General features: G+C 48.8%; 1 protein-coding gene across 1 annotated transcript in view; it reads left to right on the forward strand.

Annotated features, from left to right (window-relative positions):
* Nucleotides 1-447: 447 nt before the first annotated feature.
* Map6 (microtubule associated protein 6) overlaps nucleotides 448-16,631 on the forward strand; it is a 64,306-nt gene continuing 48,122 nt past the window's right edge. The window contains exon 1 of the mRNA XM_032893009.1: nucleotides 448-2,319. Within this exon, the coding sequence (XP_032748900.1) occupies nucleotides 1,028-2,319 (1,292 nt within the window). The 5' untranslated portion in view covers nucleotides 448-1,027. The remainder of the gene's footprint in view (nucleotides 2,320-16,631) is intronic.

Below are 16,631 nucleotides of genomic sequence, written 5' to 3' on the forward strand. Positions count from 1 at the left end.
TGGTACCTCTGGCCCTCTGGCCTCAGCTGTCACCAGCACCTATGTGCCTAGACCCACACATAGACAAAAGCATATAATTAAAAGTGAAAATGATTTTTAAAAAGAAGCCAAAGCATCTAGTCTGGAACAGACATTTCATGGAGGCAGGGCGGTCTTACACTTTAAAAAAATTAATATTCAGTGATTGACTCGGTTCTAGGATGTGAAGCTAGCAACTCAAGGACAGCAAGTCCTCAGGAGCTTGGGACTTGAACCTATCAAGGACCCAGTTCTGCTGTTGCCTGGGAACAGAGGAGGGAGGAGCTGCCAGAGAGAAGGGAGGAGGGGACAGGGAGAGGGCAACCTCTCAGCAGCGCGCCCTGACGACAGCAGGTGATTTTTTTTTTCTGCAGCGCGCATACTCTCAGCATCTTTTCTTGATCACCCCCCTCCCTTGCTGAGCCGCAAAAAAGGGTGGGGCCGCCTCTCTGCAGCAGAAGACGACGGCGGCGGCGGCTGCGGCATCACCAGGGGTATAGATACGGCGGAGGCCGTTGTGCTCTCTGCTCTGTCTGGGTTGGAGGTGACCGCTGCCAAGCCTCGCTAGGCGGCCGGCTGAACCAGACGGAAAGGAGACAGAAGCCTGTTTGCAGATCCTGCCCAGCCCTCTCGCTGCGCCATGGCTTAAGCCCACAGCCTCCTTGCCAAGCATCTCCTTGCTCGGCCGGGGTCTGCTAGACACCGCAGTCGCAGAGAGGGCGCGCCCAGACGCCCTAGGCCTGGACTCTGGGACGCCGAGCCTCGCTCCCATTCTTCACTGGTCACAGTAGGTCCTCTGCAGAAGGCGTTTGCAGCCGGTAATCGAGGGACTTTACGGACTTTATCTCAGTGGTACCTCGTCCCCGGGTGCTTTTTGAGGGAGGAGGACGAGGCAAAGGGCTTTTAAGAGGAAGAAAGCAGTGGGATCCACATTGGCGGGTCTGGGTTGGAGTTAAAGGGAGATCGGAGGTTTGATTTAGGACCACAAAAAGGCTTTGCGACTAGCATTATGGCGTGGCCGTGCATCACTAGGGCCTGCTGCATCGCCCGCTTTTGGAACCAGCTGGACAAGGCGGACATTGCTGTGCCGCTGGTTTTCACCAAGTACTCGGAGGCCACCGAACATCCAGGCGCCCCTCCGCAGCCACCAGCGCTGCCGCAGCCCGGGTTAGCGCCCCCCTCGCGTGCTGTCGCCATAGAGACGCAGCCAGCCCAGGGAGAGTCGGATGCAGTTGCCCGGGCAACAGGGCCGGCACCCGGGCCCAGCGGCGACCGCGAGACTGCAGCCGCCCCCGGCCGGAGCGGGCTGGGCTTGGGCGCGGCCTCGGGCTCCACTTCCGGCTCAGGCCCCGCGGACTCGGTGATGCGACAGGACTATCGTGCCTGGAAGGTGCAGCGGCCCGAGCCCAGCTGCCGGCCGCGCAGCGAGTACCAGCCGTCCGACGCGCCCTTCGAGCGCGAGACCCAGTACCAGAAGGACTTCCGCGCCTGGCCACTGCCCCGCCGCGGGGACCACCCCTGGATCCCCAAGCCCGTGCAGATCCCTGCGACTTCGCAGCCTTCCCCGCCTGTTCTCGGGATGCCCAAGCGTCGGCCTCAAAGCCAAGAGCGCGGGCCCATACAACTTTCTGCTGATGCCCGGGACCCGGAGGGTGCTGGAGGAGCCGGGGTGCCGGCGGCCGGAAAGGCGTCCGGTGCAGACCAGCGTGACACACGCAGGAAGGCAGGGCCAGCATGGATGGTGACTCGCACAGAAGGGCACGAGGAGAAGCCTCTGCCCCCGGCCCAGTCCCAGACCCAGGAAGGCGGTCCTGCAGCTGGAAAGGCGTCCGGTGCAGATCAGCGTGACACACGCAGGAAGGCGGGACCCGCGTGGATGGTGACTCGCACCGAAGGGCACGAGGAGAAGCCTCTGCCCCCGGCCCAGTCCCAGACCCAGGAAGGCGGTCCTGCAGCTGGAAAGGCGTCCGGTGCAGATCAGCGTGACACACGCAGGAAGGCGGGACCCGCGTGGATGGTGACTCGCACCGAAGGGCACGAAGAGACGCCGCTGCCACCCGCCCAGTCCCAGACCCAGGAGGGCGGCCCTGCGGCTGGAAAGGCATCTGGTGCAGATGAACGCGACACGAGGAGGAAGGCGGGGCCGGCCTGGATGGTGCGTCGCTCCGAGGGGCACGAGCAGACGACCGCTGCCCATGCCCAAGGCACAGGGCCCGAAGGAGGCAAAGGGCGCGCGGTGGCTGATGCCCTCAACAGGCAAATCCGGGAGGAGGTGACGAGTACAGTAAGCAGCTCCTACAGGTGAGACGGGCAGCAGGTGATGCTGGTCACCCTCATTCCCTCGCGAGGACCACCCATTTCCCCCCCACCGAAAGCTTCGCATTCAGCGTCTTCTCCAGTGCCAGACCACGCCCTCTCCAGCCATCATTCCAGAACCCTTCCAACCCAGACTTCACTGCCCCGCCCTGTGGGAAAGCCCTTAACAGTTTCCACACTGGTCTTCCCAACTTGATCTTTGTGCCACCCCTAAGCCACATTTCCCTCTTGGCTGCCCAGCTCAGCACCCTGCCTGCCCCACAGAGACCCTGTCAGCTTCCTCCTGTCCCATCAATTCACCTGCTGCCTTAGCCTGGCTCCTGCCCCCTAGTTGGCTCCACCAGCATCCATCACTTCTTTCCGTGAGACCCTTTCTCCTCCCCAGTCCCTTGCATTCTCTTGGTCTCTTCCTATTTGATTACTCTCCCAGTTCCTGGCGGACACTCAAGAGCCACACCCTTTTCTAGGTTCTCTACCTGCTCCTTACAACTGGCTCTTCTCTTCAACCACTAGTACTCTGTAGTCATTTCCCTCCTGCTGCTTCAGTAGCTTTGACACATTGGGCGAGCTTCTTAACCTTCCTGGGCCTCACGTTCGTATCTGTAAGATAGAATCAGTAATAGTCCACTTAGAACCGTCCACACAAGGACTGATTTAAGCTGACATGTTCTGTACAGATCTGAGTAGAGACTAAATGCCACACATTGCTGTAGCCGATGGAAAGATCGGAAGAAGTGACTCAGGAGGACTGGCCATGCCAGAGACATAGTGATAGATTTTGTTTCTGTTATAATATCCTATGTGACACCACATGACTCTGGTCTCAGCTTCCTAGATGTCCCCAGCCCTCTTCTCCATTGAGACAGCTTATTTATTTCTCCCTTTGTGTTCAGATGTCTTTCTTTTTCTTTTTTACTTTTTTGTTTATTTATTTACTTATTTGCTTTACTTTCTGCTCACTGCCCTCCTCCTGTGGCACCACCCTACAATCCCTCTCCCCATTCCCCTCTCCCTTCTTCTCTGAGTGGGTGGGGCCTCCCCCTGAGTATCTCCCCACCCTGGTACATCAAGTTTCTGCAGGGCTAGGCACATCCTCTCCCACTGAGGCCAGACAAGGCAGCCCAGCTAGAAGAACATAGCCCCCAACAGGCAACAGCTTTGGGGTAGTCCCTGTTCCAGTTGTTTGGGACGCCCTTGAAGACCAAGCTGCACACCTGCTGTATATATGCAGGGAGGCCTGTGTATGCTCTTTGGTTGGTGGTTCAGTTTCTGAGGGCCCCTAAGGGTCCTAAGACCCTGTTGGTCTTCCTGTGGAGTTGGGGCCCCACAATCCTTCCCCCTATTCTTCCATAAGAGTCCCCAAGCTCCAGCCACTGCTTGGCTGTGGGTATCTGTCTGAGTCAGCTGCTGGGTGGAGTCTCTCAAAGGACAGCCATTAATGTGTTCCTTATCCTCTGGCACATTCACACTCCTTGTAAATGAACGCTTTCAAGCATGGAAACATCCCCCATCTTCACCCCCACACACCCTTCTCTACCATCCTCCCTGTGCTGTATGCAGCCTTGGCCCTTCCAGCCTGTGTTCTCACCTCACATCCATCCAATGCACATCTCTGAATGTTTAGCTTTCGGGCCTTCCTTTATGTTTCAACCAACATCATCTAGCTGATAGATGGTGGTTGACTTGAACGTGTAGCACCTGGCTTGGGTACTGAGGAAGCAGATGTGCATGCTAGTCATGGAGCTAGCCTTGGTATGGCTCCTGAGGTCTTCATTCAGTGCCACAGTCAGTTAGGTGCCCTTTTCCTGCAAGTGTGGAAGGAAGGGCTACAGAGTTAGTGTCTTCTGCTAACCTCTTCGGTAGACAGGGCAGGCACTCCCCACATGCAGCAAGGAGACTGCCATTCATAGAGACTCTATTGTTAAGGCAAAATCAAACCCCTGCCTCAGAATTCCACATCTTCCTGCATTCTGCAGGAAAGGTCCCACTAGGTACCTCTCTCTGGGTTAACTGGTATCACAACCAGACTGGCCTCTCAGCAGTAGTCTCTCACTTCCTTTCGAAGCTCTGGTCAAGCAAGGACAAAGCTCCTTTCCCTTGGACAGTCACAGGGAAGTGGAGTTTACATAATATTGTTTATACTAGCAATGGAGGATCAAAAGAGAGACGGAAACAAACAGGAAGGGGCATGAAACACGCACAAGCCAAGATGCTCAGAGTGTCTGGTTCTGCCAGGGTACCTGTGCTCACAAATCCTTGTTCGTTTATCTGAGAGGTCGGTCTGTGCATGCCCTGGCATTGGTTCCTGCTGCCCCTTTCCTCTTCCAGTTCCACTCTGCCACGCCCTGGTGGGTGGAACCTTACCAGCCACCAGCAGGATCCACCTCTTCTTACCTTCATAGTGTTCATGCCAGTTGGACTCAGAGAGCCAAGGCTCCCACACCGCCTTGGGGGATCCTGTTCCGTTTGTGTTTCTAAACTGGCTGGAGTTGTTCTATTTGTGGAAGCTGGGTCAGACAGCTCGAAAATGAGCACGCCCCTCAGATGTGACGACTCACTCCAAATGTTGGTCTGTGCCTTTGTTCCGTATAGCAATGTACCCTGCAACAAAGACTTACCTGTGGTAGGCATGCTTCCCTCCTTCAGGGTTCCAGTTACACAAATACCAGCTGGTCAGACTCGTGTAGGGGACGTGATTCCCTTGAAGCCAGTGAGAATGACTGCTTTTATCCAGCCAGAATTCTATCAACTCATTATGAACAATCTTTGAACACCTCAATTCTTTTTAAATCACATTTTCTGTAAAACACATATATTTGATTTTTTTTGTGCCCATCTGTGCCCTTTTGCTGTATTTTGAAACATTAAAAAAACGTGTCTTTCTAAGAGGAAAAAAGGCAGACATTTCTTTAATGAACAATTTGAATTTATGACAAATTTGTTGTGAAACTTACTTGGTTGCTGTGGTTGTTCCGTAAGAAACATTAATCAATTTCAGAGACATGGACTTTCGGGTGAAAGTGTCTGGGAAGAAGTAATATAGTCTATAAATTTACATACAGTGTAGATTAAAAAATGTCTGCGATGTATAGACCTATCTGGAACATTGTTTCTTTTTTCCTCCCCTATTGTCTGATAGTCTTTTCCTTGCTATGATTCTGGATAGCTCTTTAATTTAACTATGCCCCATGTCCATTGTAGAGGGGCCTGATGTCACCATAGAAACCAAATTAGGCTCCACATCAATGGTAATTTGATTTATACGACCCTCTCTTCTGCCACTTTCCATAAGTCATGGTTCGTTTATGCCATGGCGGCTGGTCCCTCTCGTGGGCTTTACAAGTGACATCCATCACTTGGCAGCAATGTGAGCAGTGTGCTTTACCAGACAGAAAAGGACATGTGATCCATCATTGCCACACACTGGTCATTCTGTATGCAGAATCATATATGTGCTAATGTGCAGTCAGTGACTAACATCAACTACCCTGGGCTACTCTGGTTTTGAGAAATTGTCCTGGTCAGCAGGTGTAAATGGTATCTGGGGGTATCGTTGCCCTTCTCCGTAATCATGAGGTTGATAAAATTTTAATACATTCTTTGACATAGATAACACTATAAAATCGAGAACCATGTCTTAAAGGTAGATTTTATTGGGAAGCCATTTATGACATTTGACCTGGCATCCTCAGTCAGGAGATAGATGAGTCCTAAGGAAGGCATTAAAATTCCCCTCCCAGTCAACCCCATTGCCCTGGCTGTCAGCTAACAGGGATGGATGTGGCACCAGGTGCTCCCTGCAGCAATGCTAATGACAACCTCTTCCCAGATATGATCAGTGGAGGCTCTGGGAGGGGAAATTAGTAAAGCAACAGCAAACACTTGAAAGAAGGAAGCAATAGCAGGAAGTCAGAAGGAAAGGGAGCCTTTGGTGTCTGCCTTCCAGCCTCGAGTGAAGGTTAGAGAAGGCGGGTCTGGCTTGGCTCATGCCCAATGCACCAACTGCATACGTCCCTAGTTTCTTCTGCCAATGTCTCAAGACAGCCTCAGACACTGAGCCTTCAGCCCCTTCCTCGGTTCTGTCTTTCCAAATGATCCCTTCCCTTCTAGTCACAGCGCACCATATGAACTCTTTTGTCTTTGCTTATGTGTTGGACATGCTAGCCCGCATCTCCCCAGCTCGATCAGGAGTGCTCAGAGGAAGGGCATTGTTTTGTCCTGTTTGTATGTTTCACAGCTTAATTCTGTCTTGGGTTTGTTGGTCATATGGGACTTTAGGACTTAGTGAAAAATTTATTCACTTCCATAATGATAAATTTCCTTCGATTTCGTGTGGTTGAACTTACAGCATAAAATGATCACCAAGCCCTGCTTTATACCAACATAGATGCTGGGGGAAACCAATGAGTGAGCTTTAATGCTGTGTTAGGAAGGGGGTCATGTCTTCTTTAGAATAAAGCCTGAGCTCTGCCATGTTACTCCAGAAGGAAATGCTCACCTAGGAAAGCCAGTAAGACCCACAGGCCTCTCTGCACACAAGTCTTCACCTAGGGCAAGTGCCTCAACCTCTCTGTAGTGTACGGTCTCTAAAAAATGCTAATGCAGGGCCTGGAGAGATGGCTCAGTCTGATTGCTGTGCAAATGCCTGAGCCCAGATCCCCAGAACTCATATAAAATGTCAGGTGGGGCAGCATGCATCTGTCACCCCAGCTCTGGTGCAATCAGTGACATCCGTGGAGCTCAGCGGCCAATTAGCCTAGCTAAATGAGTGAGTTCTAGGTTCAGTGAGATCTTATGCCAAAATGTAAGGTGGCACATGACCAAGGAAGATACCTGCTGTCAACCTCTGGCCTCCACATGCATGTGCACATGTGTTCAGAGGTGCACATGCACACAAATGATTACATAGGCTTTTTTTTTAAATGCTGATGTATATGATGCCCCACCCAGGAATTCTGATGCAGTGCATCTAGACTACATAGCCGGGAAATCAGAACATCCTAAATTCTTGGTCATTCTGTAGTCCGGGTTCTCAAACCTCAGGATATGGAAGCACCTCTTGGAGAACTTTCCAAGCTTCAAATCCCCAGGCCATATCCTCACACCCTATCTGGCAAGTTAAAATTGCAACCCCAAAATCTACTCTTGTTGCTAAGTAAGACTTAAGGATTTCTTTGTCAAAACACCACTGTCTTCTTTTAAGGGATGAGTTGCCCATATGTAAGCACATTAAACATGTTCTTTGTTCAAGTCTGCTACATCCTTCGCTTACACAATTTTCCTCCACAGATCTTATGTGGATACGTAATCATACATACAGGGTTTTTATTATCTTTTTACAGTTTAGTCTATAGCAAACTCATTGGGTTTTTGTCTTCATATGGAGGATGTGTTAGGGATCTAATCCCCCAGGGCTGGAGAGATGGCTCAGCTATCAGGAGAAATTGCTGTTCCTGCAGTGATCTCGAGTTCCCAGCACCCACATTAGACTACTCATGAGCACGCGTAATCCAGCTCCAGGGAGTCTGAAACTGTCTTCTGGCTTCTGTGGGTACACACACACACACACACACACACACACACACACACACACGAATAAATAAATAGAAATAAAATAAACCTGAAAAACCACTTTCCCCTCTCTCTCACAGGTGTCATTGTCCCATACCCGGAGGCTTAGGGCCCTCCTAGGTAAGCGCTCTTCCACTGAGCTAAATCCCCCCTCCCCCCCATCCCTTAAGCCCCCCTGAATAGGTGATGTCTCTTCCATATAAGCGTCACATATACTTGGGTGTCATTTCTGGATCCCTTGTTCTGTTTCACTAGCCTGATACATTTATTTTTCTAAGTTAATCTTGTGTTTGGGAACCTTACCCCTCTGTAATGAGCTCTGTCGGCGGGTGGGGTGGGGATGATTCTGTGTTTCTAGCAAGTGTAATCCGTTGCCGCGCTTCCAATATGTCTGTGTCTTGTTTGTGTTTCGCATTGATGAGTACTCTGTGTTGTCTGGAGCGGTCTGTGCCAACAGATGTCTGTCTGTCTGGGCTGCTTCTCACAGTTTATCTTTAAGAATGAAGTCTGCTCTGTTTTACAGAAACTTCTCATTCTCCTACTTTGCACAGAGGTTTTTTTTTGTTTGTTTGTTTGTTTGTTTGTTTTTAAAGTGGATGGCGTTAGATCCTATTGAGAATTTTTCTATGTCAACTGATGTCTGGTTTTACTTTTTAATATTGATAGTTCTTTCTGATGCTGTCATATTATTTGTCCTGAGATAATAATCCTTGCTCAAAGGAATATTTTTATTATGCTGAACTTGGCTTGCTGTTTGTAACTTAAAATACTGACGTGTGTATTTATAAGTGAAATTGCTCTGCTATTTTCAATTTTTTTTCACATTGTGGTCAAATAACATTGGGATTGAGGTTATACATTTAGATGAATTGACTTCCCTACTTTTAAATTGTTTGGACCAAGTTGTGTAGGAGGGGCTGTTCCTTGACTACCTGATAAAATTCTCCTGTATACCGCTGGTCTTTTTCTTTCTTTCTTTCTTTTTTTTTAAAGAGTTATTTATTTTATGTGTGTGAGTACACTGTAGCTGTCTTCAGACACACCAGAAGAGGGTGTCAGATCTCATTACAGTTGACTGTGAGCCATCGTGTGGTTGTTGGGATTTGAACTCAGGACCTCTGGTAGAGCAATCAGTGCTCTCAACCACTGAGCCTGGTCTTTTTCATGAATATATTTTACTACCATTTAGACATCTTCATTGTGACTTATTTATTCCAGTTTTTTTTATTTCTTCTTGAGCCAGTTCCAGTAATTGATATTGACATTTTCTGGTTTCTAATTTCAAGGGTCACGGACATAAACTTGGTAATAACACTCTCGTGAATTTTAAATACATCTATTTGCTTGTAGCCATATGCTTTTTATACCTAGCATTCATTTGTGCCTTCTCTCCTTTTTCAAGGTTGGTCTTGTTGGGATTAATCAGGTCATTAGTCTGTCTCAAACATGTCCGTCTCAGGGGTGTAATACCAAGACTCCCCCAGAAAAGAGAACCAGCACAGGTAATTCTAGAGAGTCACTCAGACACGTACTGAAAACAGACAAACAGAAACAGCCAAGCTGGGTATAAAGAATCCCTCAGTGTTCCAGACACAACATAGAAACAGCAAATGCCTGCTAGGATTAAGGGGCGGGCCGTCCCCATGACAGCGTTGGCATTATCCAACATTGTACCAGTCATCCTCTGACGAATGGGGTGAATAGCGAGATGGGCCTGAACCTGCAAACCGAAAAGATCTCAAGATGTTCCCCGAGAAGCTAGCAAGGGCCTCCTGTGTACCTGTCAGAAGTCTAGAAGCCTTACATTACTCTACCAACCCTCAAGAAATAGAACTGTTACTGCTGCCCAAACACAAGTGCTGAGCAGTTACCGGTGCAGGGTGGGGCCTGGCACATTCTACCCTGCCAGAATGTTATCCAGAAAGCACTCGGTAGAGCATATGACTGGTATGCTAAGGCTTGCCCCTAAATGGGCACTAATGGGGAAGGGATCCATCTGAGGAAAGGTACTAGAAGAGATAGGAGCAGTTCTCTCCAGGAGGGACTGAGACAGGCTCAGGCCAGCTCCTTATCCTATAAGCAAAGGGAAGGCCAGAATCGGGTGGAGATTTTAGGAAAGGTGACTTTGCCAGCAGTGGGAAGGATGGACCGAGGGATAAGTCTGGGACCACCAGGGTCAAGGAAATGCGTCCTGCTCTGCACAGTCCAGTGAGACCTGTTAGAAATGACTGAACAGCACAACTTCCTAATAAGTCCATATGGGTTCTCTTTTCTCTCTTCTTCCTTCTCTTCCCCTCCCCCTCCTTATCTCTCCTTGATGCATCTAGGACCTCATGCATGCTAGGCAAGCACTCTACCACTGAGCTACATCATCAACCCTGTGTTTCCTTTAGACCTGGTCTGACTAAGTTACCCCCGTGGGCCTGAAAGTCACTGAAGAAGGCCTTGGCTTGTGATCTTCCTTCCCATCTTAGCTGGGATTACGGATTCCTGCTACCCGGCCCAGCTTTGTGTATTTTTCTGACCATTGCATCCTGGGAGTTTGTTATGACTGCTTAGGAGACTGACACACAGGGATTTTCTGTCTCGGTATTAAGACATTTTCAACAGGACAATTCCTTTGTACGAAGGGCTGCCTTGTACACTATAAGGTATTTGGAGGCATCCCTGGCTTCAACTCACAGCCTCTACTCACATCATGCCAGTGGAATTTCCTATCCTTCTCTGCCCTGAGTTGTAGCGATAAGAGTATCTCCATAAGATAATGCTGTTGGGGCCAGAAATGTATTCCCAACTGAGAACCACACTGCTGCACAGTGATGAAAAAGAAAGACCCCATGGCAAGTGAGAAAAAATAAATATCCCTACGTTCACTGCATGCCCCCTTCCATACAAAGCTCAAAACAAACGGTGGTTAGGATGGTGGTGGTTGCCTGAGAAGGAGCCGAGGAACCTTCCGGGGTGTTGGAAAAGTCTGTCTTCTGCCTGTCCACCTGAGCGGTAGTGCATTATGGGTCTAGATGAGCCAACAGTCAAGACATGTAGACTTCGCTCTAGGTGTACTCTTTTTAAACCAAAATATCGAGTAACTAAATTAAGCTGTAGCTTGATGCTCAGGGGAGAGGGAAGATCAGATCTGAGTCACATCTGTTAGCGAGAACCAACCCCGTTGATGCTGGTCTGGCTGGAAGAAGAAGAGGAGGGAAGGAAGCTGAGATCAGAGTTCAGCATGGGCTGATCTCTTAGGCATGGAGGGAGGAGACGTGAGTGACAGGCGGTTGGTTTCCCTGCTTGCCTTCCCACCCAAGAGGAGAGCAAGGCCCATCATGGCGGTCTCTACCTCCTAGCTTCTCCCCATTGGCAAGACACATGGACTAGTGTGAAGACCGGCTTTCCTCACTTATCCCACACCAACAATGTGTAATTATTTGAACATGAATGAAAGGCTTTTGCAGGGTCAAGCCTAATGTGGTGTGAGAAACTGTGCCCAGACCTCAAGCCACAAAACCCTTAAGAGCCGGGTGAACGCCGCCTCCTCCACTATGCTGCTCCCTGCGGTCACTGTCTGTTTCCTACAGTGACTTCAGAAAGTTAGCTCACTGACATTTCCTAGAGAGCATTTTCTCGAGCCTTCTACCTGAAGGCTCCTTCACAATTAAACACAGTGAGTAGGAGAAAGGCGGGCGAGGCTAAAGTGCGTGACAGCAGCACTGGAGAGGGAGGGGACAGGACCGAGCCTCAGTTGCATTTGCTTATTCTCTGCCAAACTCATTCATCGATCTATATTTAATTAGGAGCGTGTACACAGGCTTGTGCCAAAAGGACAACCTTGGCCATCACACTTCAGGTGAGGTCTACCTTTTTTTTTTCTTTTCTGAGACAAGATCTCTTACTAGAACCTGGGGTTTGCTTACCAGGTTGGCATACCTGTCCAGAGAACTCTAGAAGCCTCCTGCCTCTGCGTCTCCAGCATGTGCTGCGTGCCTGGCTTTTGACATGCTTGCTGGACACTGAACTCAAGCCCTCGTGCTTGTGGCACAAGCACCTTACAGATGGAGTTGTAGTTGTCTTCCAAGCTCTGATTTGGGCTTCTCAGTGATCTTTAAGGGTAAATCTATGTGGTCCTGGTTGGCCTTGAACTTGCCATGTAGACCAGGCCCTCTAGCTCACAGAGGTCCACTTGCCTTTGTCTTCAGAGTTAGTTGGACTAACATTACAATGTAAGAATGTAGAATAGTAAGGCAAAGGTGGAAAATGAGATCTCATAGTCGGTCAGTGGTTTGACAGGCCCCGAAATCCATATCTCCTCACTCCAGACCATGGCCCTGTCTGATCTGTGCAGCCTCAGCATGTCCCTGGGGTTTCTTGGTGCTCCGGTTGAGCACACTGTTCTAGAAAGGACTGCTGTCTATCTTAATAAACCTCTGCCGGTCCCTCTCTCCTGATGCATACGATCACCCTCCATGAACCTTGGAGGTTGGTAAGGGGTATCTCCCTATTCCTTGTCCTAAGCTCTCTGTGGACCCCTGTCCCTCCAGGGTGAGGCCCAGCACTCTGGCCTGAGGTCAGAACTTTCTAGAAGCAGGCCTAGCTTGTGCATCCAGCCTTCCTGCTTTCTACCCCACACCCGAAGCTTTCCCTGTGGGTTCTCAGCCCTGTTTGCACATTGGAATCGCAGGTGCTCTGGCCCAATCCCACCCCGAGCCCCACACTTAGCTAAAATGAATTCACTGTTTTCCCTCGGAGTCCTCTTCCATCTTCTAAATCCTTCCCATCCTGCAGGGCTTATAGTCTGTTGTGAAAGAGGCTTATACTGTAAAAGCAGGGAATTAGGTTGGATTTATGTGGTCTTAATTCCATAATAATAATGCAGGGGGATTAATAGTTTTATTCCAAGTTCAACGCAGCATCTTAAAAGCACGAACGGCTGGGACACTGGGTCTCTCTGTTCCCAGTGACAAGAGCATGATCCTGTTAGCAGGGGACTGCTGTCACAAGGGAGCACGCATGAATTCACATGTCTGCGTTACAGGCAGGCTACCATGAAGGTGAAAATCAGGGGCAGAATCAGAGTCCTGCAGGGGCTGGGTGATCTACTGGAAGACTGGAGAGAGGAAGAGATGTGTCTGAGAGGTGCCCTGGTGTTTTGAGAAGGAATTGGTGGCCATCGGAATCAGAAGTTTGAAAACTTATTTTGAGTACACTGTAGCTGTCCTCATAGACATCAGAAGAGGGCATCAGATCTCATTACAGATGGGTGTGAGCCACCAGGTGGTTGCTGGGAATTGAACTTAGGACCTTTGGAAGGGCAGTCAGTGCTCTTAACCGCTGAGCCATCTCTCCAGCCCCAAAACAAGAATTTTGAATCCTGCACTTTAACTTAAAAATATGTGTGATCTTGGGAAGGTCACCTCAATGGGGTCGGTAACGCAGTAGAGACCTCTTGGACCATGGAGGGAGTTAATGCCTGTACAGTACAACAGGCACAGTCAGTGCTGGCTGCTTTTGTTGTTCTTATTTTGAGAGAGTGGACAGAGTAGGCTAGGAGGGAAGTCTTCATTTATTCCTTCAGGAAACACCTGGGGCTTCTCGCTTGCAGCTCTCACTAGGCCAGGACTTGGTGGTGTGGAGATGATTTACACAGAACCTGTCTGTGGGATCATCTGGTCTAGTGAGAGACATGCAGAAGGGAAAGACCAGGAGGAAGCACAGTACTTACCTGTACATCCAGTTCCTCTCAGATGTCTATCTTTGCTTGGGGCTTTGGGTTCTGCTGCTGTCTGATATGTTAACTATAGGACATTGAGCATGTGACTTAACCTCTTTCCTCATTGATAAAACAGATCCAGTGACACCCACCTTGTAGGGTGATGAAAGACCCAGCATTCCATATAACCCATGCATCTCTTACCTGCCTCAGTCACCATGGACAGATTGCTCAGAACCTAGCTTGGTACTTAGTAACAGGTTTTCTCTGCTCCAGTCAGGTGTGCCCCAGCCAAGTGTGCCCCAGCCCAGTATGTCCCAGCCATGAAGGTCACAGCACTTGAAAGGCTATAGTAGAAGGTTACTATAAGTTCCAGGCCAGCTGTGCTAGAGAGAGACCCTGCAGTACAACCAATTTCGGCTTATTCCCAACTAGCTTACAAAGGAATGGAACTCGGGCTATGGTTACTTTATTTGGCTTTGACAATTACTTGGGGTAACCTGTAATCTACTGTTCTAACTGCTGGTCTGGCTACCTCCCCAGCGGTGTACCCCAGATACATGCTGTTTCCCCTGGCCACACGCTCATGATACCTCTCCTCTCATGGCGCCTCTCCTCTCCTCTCCCCTCCTCATTCTCTGCTTCCTCCTTCTTCTGCCCCCCCTCAATCAGTCAACTCAAAAACCTGCCTACCTCTAATCCCTCCAGTAATTGGCTGTACCCATTTTTATTTAACCAGTAGTTTTAAATTAAGGTACAAGATTTGTACAGCAAGAGCTCAGCCTAGACCTTCGGGTACAGAATTTAGCATCACAACACAGCAATAGACCAAACCTCAACAAGAGCCTGTCCTAAGAACCCAAGATGCCAGGCCTGGTGGCACCAATATCCCAGCACTCACATGGCTGAGGCAGGAAGTTTGTGAGTTCAAGGCCAATTTGGTCTACATCCGAACATAACCTCTGTTTGGATAGAGGACTTCAGGCAGAGACTGTTGCTGCAGTCACTTGTTCAACTCAGTTCCTGTTGGCTGAGCTCTTTCTCTGAGTGAGGCACCAAGTCAGGCTTTGAGGAGATATCTGTGAGATCCGTGTTTGGGGATGTCCCAGTTGACTCTGCTGGCTGCTGCTCCAGAGGTCAGGGGAATATGGCAATGCAATGATAGTGTTGACATTGTCGTTGTCATCGTCGGTGGTGGTGGTGGTGGTGGTGGTGGTAGTGATGACGGGGTTGTTGGTGATGATGTTGATGGTGGTAGTGAATGATGGTGCTGTGTTATTGATATTGGTGGGATTGGTGGTAGCGATGGTGATGGTGCTAGTAGTGTTGGTGTTCATGATGGTTCTGACTGTTGTCCTGGAGCCAAAAAGGACAAATCAGCAGAAGCATGGATTTTGAAATAACAAACATCCTTAATGCTGGCACTGTGGATAGAAAATGGGGAAATTCTGGAGAAAAAGTGAGAATCAGAGGAACTTAGGACATAGCCCTCCTCTCTCCATGGTTTATGTTACTTGTTGCCAACATTGATCCAAAAGCATTAAACAGAAAATTAACAGAAATAAATAAAATATATTTAACATTAGATTCTAATTAGAGTGATAGTATGAAGTCCCACATCATCTCTCTCTGTCTCACTTGGGATATGAGTCACCTTTGCCCAGCTTTTTCAAGCTGTGTATGCTACCCTCCCATTAGTCTCTTGGAAGTAGCATGGCTATCAGACTGGCTGTCGGATATCACAGAGCTTGCTTTATTTTATTAATAGTTGTTGTTACTCTCTTACCATGCCTCCTTTTATAAATTAAAACTTGTCATGGGTACATACACACCACATTTAAAAAGTAGATATCCGCCCACCATTTCTGGCATACTCTGAGAATCTTAGGGTACCTCCCTGTGCATTTGGAGGGACTATTGCAGTCATATACTGATCTGGTAGCCACAATGTAGAAGACCAATGAAATGTCTTAGGATGAGAATATACCAGCTTGAGTATTTATTGTGTGGCCTTCATGAAGAGACTCCAAGCTCTGACCTGTTAATCCTCCATTAGGAACCATTGGTGGTTTGAAGGAGAATGCCACTTAGACTCATCTATTTGAATACTGGGTTTCCAGTTGGTGGAACTGCTTGGGGAGGATTAGGAGGTATGGCCTTGGTGAAGGAGGTGAGTCACTGGGGGTGTGGAGCTTTGAGGTTTCAATGCCAGGGGTTGGGTGCTGAAGAGATGGCTCAGCAGTTAAGAACACTTTCTGCTCTTCCAGAGACCCTGAGACCATGTATGTGTGTACAATTCCTGGTACCCACATGATAGAGCTCACAACCATCGGGAACTCCAGTTCCAGGGACTCGTCAACCTCTTCTAGCCTCCACAGTGACACCCATGGTGCAAAGACATATATGTAGGCAAAACACTCATACAAATGAGATAATAAATATTTTTCCAGGTGTAGTGGCATACACGTTTACATGGAATTCTCTTTCAAACCACCATGGGCTCCTAATGGAGGGTTAAAGGGTCAGAGTCCCTTCATGAAGGCCATACATGAACAGTAAAAGGGAAGGCTTGGGTTCAAGCTGGTGTTTTCTCATCCTAAGACATCACAGCAATCAGGAGGCAGACACAGAAAGATTCCTGAGTTCAAGACCAGGAGTGAGTGTCTACAGTATGAGTTTCAGGACAGCCAGGGTCACACAGTGAAACCCCATCTTGAAAAACAAAACAAAAAAGGGGGAAAGAAACAAAACAACAACCCATACCCAGTCAGCTCTCTCCGCCTTGTGCTTACAGATCAAGACGTAAGCTCTCAGCTCTGTTCCAGCGCCATGCTTGCCCATCTGCTGCCATGCTCCCTGCCATGATGGTGATGGACCCTAACTCTCTGAAACAGTGAGCTCCAAATAAACTATTTCTTTGATGAGTTGCCTTGGAGGTGGTGTCTTATCACAGCAATAAAAAAAATACTAAGACAGAACCTAAAATTAAATATTCATCCACATTCATTTACACACATCC

The sequence above is a fragment of the Rattus rattus genome, chromosome 2 (genome assembly GCF_011064425.1).
Source record: "Rattus rattus isolate New Zealand chromosome 2, Rrattus_CSIRO_v1, whole genome shotgun sequence".
In the NCBI taxonomy this organism is placed as follows: Eukaryota; Metazoa; Chordata; class Mammalia; order Rodentia; family Muridae; genus Rattus; species Rattus rattus.